This window comes from Antennarius striatus, chromosome 17 (genome assembly GCF_040054535.1).
Source record: "Antennarius striatus isolate MH-2024 chromosome 17, ASM4005453v1, whole genome shotgun sequence".
Lineage (NCBI taxonomy): Eukaryota > Metazoa > Chordata > Actinopteri > Lophiiformes > Antennariidae > Antennarius > Antennarius striatus.
Genome location: NC_090792.1, coordinates 15,978,289 through 15,988,611, shown reverse-complemented (window position 1 = coordinate 15,988,611; position 10,323 = coordinate 15,978,289). Strand labels below are relative to the sequence as shown.

Sequence of the window (10,323 nt, the reverse complement as noted above, 5' to 3'; positions counted from 1 at the left end):
TAGTTTGTCGTTCCAAAAGGTTTACAGTGAATTACATTATGACAAAAATACAAGACAATGAACATGCAGCTCTGTCTCTATAAAAGAGGTGGCTTTTGCTGCCAAGTTTTTAACTGGAATGATTACCCACAGTATTTGGATTTCGAGGATTCTTGGGTCACTAAATGAATGAAAAAGTTAGATCCTGAGGAAAACCACCATTGTTGAATTTTTCTTTTTTTGGTGGTTATTTTTGGGTTTTTTTTTCCAAATTTAACTATCAAAATAATAATGATCCAAAGTGCCTGTTTTTATGGTCAAAAAAGATGGAAAACTTATAATACAAGTTAAAGTAAATTATCTAACCTTTAAAACTTTTCCTAATTCTAATATTCAGTTCCTTACAGAACTTTAAAAGCACTGGTGAAGCTGAAGATATTATTTAACCTTTCTTTTGCATATGTGTAAATTCACATCAAATATAAATGACTGTAGTTCATAACTGTTCAACTCAACATCTTCTGAATTAGTCTAATGAGATTAAATCTGACGCATAAAGTACATCTAATTTTGCACCTTCTTTGAATTTTCATGATATATTTTTCAGTATTGGTTTCATGCTCACTGCATTAAACAAAGATATCAATTATGTTCATTTTATAAACACAGCAGCTGATTATGTATTCAAGAAAATCTGTCTTGGCTCTTTTGTACAGTGTAATATAACGAACATATGTCAGTTTGGCCCCTAGCCCAAGATTCTTGTTATTTCATTAGATCAAGCTGATTAAAATCCTGTCATGAAAAACTGAAATTAAACTACATTAATTTTAGGACATTCATAAAAGGACCCCTTTAAGAAAATAAAGCAGAAATATTCCAAGAAAACTTTATTCACATCTATTTATTGAATATTCACACATACAAAAACAATCATTTTACACTTGAGATCATAATTATAGCATTAATATGATAATGATTGACATATAATAATAACAACAATTATAATAATCATACAGTAAAAATCATAATAGTAATAACAAAAATGCTCTTTTTGGATTCATACATTTCTCCATGACATTTTAATATTGCTGTAAATAATAATAATAATAATATCAGGTAATGACTTTCAACTTCAAATAAAACAAGGAATTAGAATCTATTCAAATGAAGTTATAATGCAGGACACACACACTCACACATTTGTATGTACTGTACATTTAGAGATATAATCCAGTGTCGCCCAGCGACTGTGTGCACGCTTTTAATAATTCATAATGTTTGATGAGGCTGTATGGCAGGCTTTAAGTCATCCTCGGGTCGAGTTTAAAGTGGAGTAAGAAATAATAAATGTTACAATCACAAGTTTTTAATGTCACTTTCTTCCTGTTCATGTCTTTTGTGTGGTGAAAAGTGTTTGTCTTCTCCTGGATGTGAGGAAACTCCTGCTAATGAACTGTTTCACTGAATTCAAGCTATTTTGTTCCTTTGTCCTGGAGTCTGATTTTGTGTAACGCTGAGATAAAGGCTGCTCTTGTCTGTCACTGCTCAGTGACCCACTGCTGAATTTGAACTCACTGACTTGTGCTCTATGTTTACAGACAGACCATTGAATGAGTTTTAAACACCATTAGTTGCATTACTCAACGCTTGTTTTGGTGCACCGAACAAGCAAATGAAATGTCCTCTATCTTCCGAGCCACTCTGACTATAAGCATGAAGGAGGTCATGTCAGAATGAAAAACACTCTGAAATTTCCAACTGTTCCAGTTCCAACTGAAGAGGGGACAACGAGTCTAAAACGCTTTAAAATTTGAAGAGATTTGTTGGTTACAGTACAATATTGGTAACAAAATCCATCTAAATCCCTAAACTCCCAGTTATTCTGAGTGGTCAAAGTCATTTCTGACATGGCATATTTAGGCATCTGTGATGTAAATAATGTTTGAAAGACATTTATATGGACGCGATTTCTGTAAACAAACCTCTCCCCGTTTGTGACCATGTTTGTTGAAGGGATGTGACGTAAGCAGACGAGACTGGAAAAGAAGTCTCAAGATGTGTGGAGTTCATGAGGTTGAATCCAGCTATGCAGAAAAGTCTGCTTTAGTTTAAAAATGAGATATTTTGCTGTGTGCAGCCATTTAAGCACACGTGAGGACGTGATTTACAATCAATATCGACCCGAGGCTAATAGAAACTAAAGTTCAAAAAGCCACCTTTTTTTTATACCTGACTTATTCTTTTTCAGTGCTGTGGTTGTTAAATCAATAACAAACATGACCATGGTTGAGATTGCCCTTTTGCTGATAGAAAAATACGTATAGCAGCAGGTGAAGTCAGGCATCACAGATGTTACAGTTGACTCTGCTGAGGCAATTAATCTAGTTTTGAGGAAAGTTTCATGGATCTTTTAAATATTGCAGAGCGGAGAAGGCACACCCATGAAGCTCGAACACAGGATAGCACCTCATGTAAATGCTAGACATGTACGGTTTGTCTCGTGGCCGCGATGCACTGGAAACATTGTTGGGCAACATGAAGTTCAACAGTTTCCTCAAAGTGACGCCTCACCTTGGACTTATTTTATTATTCTAGTAGCATGACTTAACATAGTTGTTCTGATTGATACGAAGCATTCTTTACTAACAACTATTGATGATTTGCTAAGATGTTTTGTGCAGCCATTCATGGTATCCAGAGGATGAACCACAATGAATTTGCTGTTCTTCTGATGTATACTCTAGAGTCACCATAATTATTTGTATAGAAAACAGTAACAAAATATCATGTGATATTAAACATTTTCATTTATAGAAGCTAGAGAATGTATTATAATGATTATTCCTCCCACAGTCACCATGAGGTTAACGGTTGAACATTTTAGTGAAATGTCTCTAACACTGCGGTACGAATAAACATGAACTTTTGATTTGAAATTCATGACCCTCAGAGGTTGATCCTAGGGGTATCATGTGTGTATTCTTGAGTTAAATGGCTCAATTGCTCAAAGTGTTTTGGCAAGAAAATTTATAGTCCAACAGGATGAATTAGAAATAATTTTGTGTTTCTGTATTTATTTATTTATGTATCAGTGATTTGAGTTGGAGATCGGATTTTGGTAAACAGTAAATCCTACAATGAACTGTCACCTGTTGAGGAGGCTGTTGTCCAAAAACGTCTCAGTGCATCGGAACTTTTCTTGTTGCTTTAGTCAGACATAAACTTGTTTTCACAATAACTGTAAAACCTCTCCAGTTCAGGAACAAATTACATTTTTAAAGCCATAAAAAGACTTGGTTTCTTTCCTTCTGTAATAACTATACATCAAATAAAATGCACATCTTTGAAAAAAAATGTGAACATCAATAACTTATTTAACTATACACTTCTTTGCAATAAATAATTTCAATAACAATATTACAAAACTACCAGGGTTCAGTCACCTACAGTAAAAAAAAAAGCCAGAATGAAGCAAGCTGCTGTTGCACCTTTTTCAAGCAGCTTCACAGTATTTTCAACACTCAATCAATGCACAGAATTGCTTGCTTGTATCATACGTTAGGCTAAAATCTGTCCCTCCTGTTCTGAGAGTTGCTTTGCAGAGAAAGGCTGCATGAAGGCCTCACTTCCTGTAGCATCTAACACGTCAATGCTGCACTTTTACAGACAATACAGAAGGCTCACATGAGCGAAGCCACTAAGTAAAGCATCTCATGTACACGGACGAGCATACGACAGTGACGCGGCTGAGAGTCTGACTATTGCTCACATACAGGGATCCTAGGAGCTGTTCACCAGCTCTGACGCGTTCACACACATTTACACACCCCTCATGCTCCCCCTCTGTCATGATGGCCATGATGGACGGCAGAAAAAGAAATGTACAGGATATTTATAAATGTATATTTTTCACAGAGAGAAAGACTAGAATGTAGAATAAGATACCCTGAACCAAGAATTGATGATATTCATTTGCAGCATAATGTGCCTTCATTTAAGAAACACACTCATTTTCTTTACTACCAACAAATAAGAGAAATGATTCCTTCATGCTAAATATGAAGCTACAGCCAACAGGTTAGTTTAGCTTAAATGAGAGGAAATGAGGAAAAAGTGTCTGAAAAGTTTTTATCTTATATATTCTTCTTATTTGTGCTCATAAAACCACAAAATGTGTTTACATTTGTTTTTCATACACACAAACAAAACAAGATGTAATGAAGGAGAAAGAGAATTCACACTAATCTAACAGTAGCTTCATTTTTAGCCAACAGATCCCTGTTTTCAACGGCATGGCAGGAAATCAAGTATTTTCAAAATGTCCATGTAACTTCACCAAGAATAAAGAACTTAACAAAGACTACCAGTCATTTTACACACCACTAGGTTGATGGAAAGTTAGGTTCTGTTTCTTAGTCTGTTTAAAAAATTAAAAAAAAACTAACACAAGCAAATATGAAATGAGTCCACTCAGCACATACAGCATAATCCCAGAGATTGCAAAATCACTCTTTAAAATACATTATTTACACCTTTTTCAAAACCTGTAATTTTCACCTTCCGCTAAGCTTAAGAGTTAAAATGCACCCCATCTCAGAAAGGTATATGACCTTGTATGGAAACTTCCCTGCATTAGTTAGTATGTAAATGTTGGTTTTCCCGCAGCACTTCATTGTAGCTAGGATATTTCACTGTGAAGCTCCTGAAATGTTTTGAGGACTAAGAAACATCACCTGACCTTCCATCCATATGGGGGAGTACTTGACAACTGAATGAAAAATTAAGTAAAGTGTTCCTTTTGTTCTGAACGTAATCCCATCATTTCAGCGGGATTTTATCTGTGCATTTAGACCCCGTCCTGCAGACGAGCTGTATTCTCAGGTTAGGCTTTATAAAGGCATGGCTCACCGCTAATGGAGAGTGATGACATCAGTCGGTCAGAGGGGGGGAGCTCATAGTTACTGACTGACAGGATGCATCCTGGGTAATCCTGGAGAGGTGGTGAAGTCTTTAGCATACAGAGCCTGTAGGATCTGCCTCCCCCGGGGTATAGAAATCAGGGATGGCCAGGCCGGTGTGCAGTGTGACCTAAAGAAGAAGTTTTTTGTGTTAACATACGGTGTCAGAGATGATTTTTTTCTTACAGTGAGGGTTTTGTCATTCAGAGAAAAAAGAATTTTTAGCTGCTTACTGTAGATTTCTCTTTTAAAATGTAATCCATATTTGTAAAAGTTTTTTTCTGAAGTACTCCCATCATGTGACATAATCATGCCTGTCTGTTTAGTCTCTTTGTATGACTATCTATATGACAGCACCCCATGGATTGGGTGCTGTTATTTCAAAGCGAAAGTAACCAAAATTGAAATACATTTATTTTCATGATAGGTTTTAAAACAGCCATATTGCAAATCATGTTTCACAAATAATAATATAAATTTTAATGATAATAATGAAAAAAATTTCAATCAGTGAAAACATTTTTTTAATATCCTCTCTACCTTTGGAGAGAGCATGACTGTAAATTTGGGGACTCTGGCTTGAGATTAAAAGTGTATTTAGCTGCTAGTGCTATTGATAGTTTTTGTTTTGTTCCATGTCCTATTGTATGGAATCTTTAGTGTATAAAGTCAATTTTTTACCACTTCTGCTATCATATTTATCATTGAGGAACAATAAAAGTCTGAACTGATTTGAAGAACAGACCAAAAATAAGGACATGAGGACATAAATGCACGACTAAATCAGAGGCCAAACAGACTAAATTCCAATTTCTTTACCCTCCTCCTCACTTGGACTGATTGGGGATTGTACTTAGCCTAACTAACAAGTTTCATGAAAATTTGTTGAGTTGTTTTCATGAAAGCGGACGAAGCAGTTCGTATTGCTCTCACTGAAATGTCAAATTAATATTCTAAAACTGCTGGAGAGACAATAAACACAAAAATCTGAATAAAAAAAGGATCAGAATCTTCAAATCTAAACGAAATGCAGCGTAATCCACGTAAGCAGTTTCGTCGTGCACCTGGACATTTCGGTTGATGCTGATAGCGGGGTAATAAACGCCCTCCAGGCCTTCAAAGGCCACTGGACCCTGCTGTTCGTCGTTGAGGAGGAAGATGATGATCCCGCGTGAGAAGTCCAGCAGGACTCCAATTGTAGATCCTTTACTGATTCCGCCATCAGTCCTGCACAATGAAGAAAACCACAAGCATGATGGGAAACATCTACTGAAGATGTCTGATGTCTGCTCCTGCAGAAATACTGGAGATACACTGAGTGTCAGTTATTTACCAACCTGTTGGTGTGTGAGTTGTTGTGCATGAACCAGGATCGGTTGTTGTCCACATACATGGCCCAGGCCTTGTCGTCCTTCCCCAGCATCACATCCTTCAGGACGTCGCCCCGAGCGATCCCGAAAGCTGGGTCTGGGTGATTGTCATAGCGATCGATGGTCATCTCCCAGTAATGGACCCCACGCGAGAAGGCGGAATTACCCATGACCACCCTGTCATCGTAACTGTTGCACGTCACAGTCAGGTTGTCATTGGAGAGGATGATGTCCGGGTGAGCGGACGCCGAGTCAAAGGTGAACCAAGCAACTGTAAAGAAAGAGTTGCACATGGTATTTAGCATCAATGTAGTAACTATGACAACGATGACATGAATGTAGGGATTGGAGGTTAGATGAGGTGAGGTAACTGAATGAGAGGAATTATAATAATGTGGGAGAAGATGAGACATCAGTAATAATTTTTATTAATTCATCTTAAATCACTGAACTCACATCTATGTCAGACAGTCTGCAAAGGATAATAGTTGTTTGCTTTCGCGAACCCATTTACAGTAATTAAAAGTTAAAGGTGCAGTATTTACTTTATGCCACTAGGGGTCTCACAAAAGTTATAAGACCTTCAGAAAGAAAGAAGAAAGAAAGAAAGTCAACTTTAATGATCCCCAATCAGGAAATTATCTTTTACACTGGATTACACATCTTCAGTGGGAAGACGAAGCTTAGCCACAGGGCAAATCTTCAAAACTGATCAATCTACATTTCAATTCTAACCTATCGTCGTGAGCTATGACCTGTCACTGAAAGAATGAGATCACAGACACATCAGTGTTTAGGTGGGTTAGTTTTTACAGCTGTTGGTTGGTTGATCCAAATTTAGCAGGATTGTTCAAAAAGATTAAGAATGGATTTTAATGTCCATCATTTGGAAAGGAGCTGTAGGGTACGTCTTGAGGTACAATCTGTTTCCATGTAGATTCTACAGATGACCCAGATCATGACAGGGTCATGATGACTGAAAGTGGGGTGCACCTGCAGCCTAGTTGCTGTCCTGGATTTCCAAATCTTTTTTGAAGCAGGGATTTTCTGTGATCAAGGCTTTGGAGGTTTGAACTTTAACCTTAAAGTGTGTCTTTAACCTTAAAGAAATTTCCTCCATAATAAAAAAAATGTTAATGCATTATAGTTTGACATGAATGCTGTCATTATGTTATGTAAAATTATGCCAAACCAAATTCAATTATATTTAGTGAATTTTGTTGTTGGTAAATTAAAACATCACATTAATCCACATCCACTTGCATGGATTAATGCTGCTTGTAGTTATTTTTACAGGTTCAATTTTAATGCTATTGCAAACTGTTTGACTCAGGGATGTAAATGTAGTAACAAGGCTATGCACTCTCTATTTTAGACATGTGGGTGTTCAACAGATGGATGTTTGTGCTTTGTATGGGCTCCACTGGACAAGCTTGTCTTGCTCTTTCACTGGAGTCACCCCGTGCAGTAAGATTTCATTACAGAGCTTTATTTCCCAAAAGTGAAGACGGTCATTAGATGTCTGTATTGAGAGTTTAATAAGTGCAGCCCACAGAGCAACAAACTGCCCTCCTGCTGGTTTGAGAGTGAAGACTGTACTGATGAAAAATGGCCAGCAGGGGATTAAAGGGGAAACAGTCAGCAATGAGAGCTGTCCATACCTGTGCTTATAGACTGAATATCACATGGAGGCAGTCCAGCTGAAATGTGGAATGAAGGGAGAGAGAGGGAGGGAAAAAGAAAAGAAGGGAGGAGGAAGGGTAGAGCATAGCGAAGCGGTGAAGCAGACAGCGGAGAGGGGTCGGGAGGGTGGAGGGTAGAAAAGCAGGTTTGATCAGGGAAGCTGATCCAAAACACCACAGAGGAGAAACCAGAAACAAAGGCTACGTTAGCATCACAAGCCTCATTGCTCAATTCAGATGTTTTTGCTCCGATCAGATTTAGTTATCTGGATGGTTCACACTCAAGATTACATGTAACCTGGATCTGGATCTCCTGTGAACACATCTGTCCTCTGAAACAGGCATGTGCACACTGATATGGTTTTGCACGCGTCATCCGAGTCACCACCATCGAACGTACCATTTGCAGATTTCACACTGCTATTAATGCACTGGTATCAGACGTTTGGATGACATTTTACTCCAGAGGATGGCAAAGGCTTAGTCAGCTGTGCACAAGCAGATGGTGAACAGCTGATGATCTGCATTGTTGTCATCGTCTCTCATCTCTGGTTGTTCAGTGACCCTTCTCATTCATGCCACATGGCCAAATCCAGTCAATGTGAAGAGCATCTGAATGGTTGGATCATGTACAACGGCTTCTGAGAGAGGAACACGGCGACCGTCTGGTCCTTTCACGTGATTGGATGACAAGCTTCCCCATCTACCCAGAGCAGCATTTAACTCACGGGAAAGCAAGCGGGTGAGTGGATTATAAAAGAATCAACTCAAACACACCCTCAAACAGAATTCACATCCTGATTGAAACCTCCATTTTTAACAATATTATTTGTATGTTACATAAAAGACTAAGAAGAAGTTGGATTCCTTCAGAAAAGCCAGAATTTAAAACTAGATGTGAAATCGTCTTTCTGAAGACGTGAGTCTGGAAGCAACAGTTTACTGTTCATCTGAACTTGGTCAGGTCAGTAGTAGCAGTTCAGTAGTTTTAGAAGAGGAAGACAGAAACTGAAATAAATACGAGATAAAATTAGTAGAAACAATAATAACTTTTTGAACATCTGGTCAAGAAAAAAAACAACTTTTAAATTAAATCATGACAAATTAAACTAAATTAAAATACATATGCAAATCAACACGGGAATAATAAATACATGACAGGTATGATGGGTAACAAAAGAGGCTTATTAAGTGATTTCAAATCTGTCTAAATCTGGATGCAGGTCTGGGTCATAATAGGAGTCCAGGTTCAGCGAATTAAATTCCCTCGAGTCACATGTGAAGTGACTCATTGTCGTGACGACACTGTGGTCCCTGCTCGGCTCTGTGTTCACTAACGCAACAAAAAGTGATGTCTTCATAAAACATAAAACAACAAAAAAAGCATGCAATGCACATCTTTCACTGTGCCCTCATCATATTATGACTTTGGGATTTTTATGCTGTGTTGACTTTAAATGCATCCTATTCTTCTCCTAAATTTCCTCTCTTTGCTAAGGATGTTTGTTTCATTTCGCTGTATGGACTGCACCATTCAAGAAGAATGAATGAATGCAGGAATTCTGTTTTAAGAGTGCATTTTGTCTTCCTGACATCTAAGTGGAAGTAGAAGGTGGTGATGCTTAACGTACTCTCAGAGGTCTGCATGATCAGCGTCTTGCTGTACTGGCCCACTCCGCTGGCATTGAAAGCCTTCACTCTGGACTTGTACGTGCTGTTGAAGTGAAGTCCATCCACGGTGCAGATAGTCTCCGTTCCCACGTACACTTCCTGTAAAGACACGCAGTGACTCCAGGTTAACATGGGTGATAGGTCAATGTGTAGCTATGACACAGAGCAGATAGAACGCCCCTACTTCTGAAAGAAAGTGTGTTTTCATTCGTTGGCAGGTGTAATAAGTGTTTACGACTGAGTGTGGGCGAGGCAGCCCACGCAGAAACATATTTAGTAATGAGAACCCAACTCGCCTAACTCAACGAGGCACTGTGTCGGCGAGCCTCCATGAGTCACAGGGCGGAAGAGGAAGTGAAAAATCATGACATCTTTGGAAAATAGCAGTGGACCTACAGGTATGACACATAAACTGTTGAAGAGACGGATCGACTAGTCTCTGGAAGCTGAAACAGTTTGGTTTTGGCTGCCTACCAGTTAACAGTTAGTGGTTTGCTGTGAATCTGTTGACAGATTGGATGTAAATGATCACCCTCTTATGAGATGGTTGTAATTAACACTGAAGGATGAAGGCGCGCACAAACAGTCAGCTACACAACACAGAACCAACTGGAAGGAACGACCAGCTGGAGTCGGAGTGAAGAGGCAACTGACTGGAGG

The 10,323-nt window shown here is 38.4% G+C and overlaps 1 protein-coding gene across 2 annotated transcripts in view; it reads right to left on the bottom strand.

The window, feature by feature from the left end:
* Window positions 1-1,018: 1,018 nt before the first annotated feature.
* Window positions 1,019-10,323, bottom strand: part of trim9 (tripartite motif containing 9) — a 31,376-nt gene continuing 22,071 nt past the window's right edge. The window contains exons 7-11 of one of the 2 annotated variants that reach the window (XM_068339611.1): window positions 9,624-9,762; window positions 7,972-8,010; window positions 6,278-6,581; window positions 6,005-6,167; window positions 1,019-5,070 (exon numbers count right to left, since the gene is read on the bottom strand). In XM_068339611.1, coding sequence (XP_068195712.1) covers window positions 4,993-5,070; window positions 6,005-6,167; window positions 6,278-6,581; window positions 7,972-8,010; window positions 9,624-9,762 — 723 coding nt within the window. In that variant the 3' untranslated portion in view covers window positions 1,019-4,992. The remainder of the gene's footprint in view (window positions 5,071-6,004; window positions 6,168-6,277; window positions 6,582-7,971; window positions 8,011-9,623; window positions 9,763-10,323) is intronic. The other variant, XM_068339612.1, reaches the window with a different exon arrangement.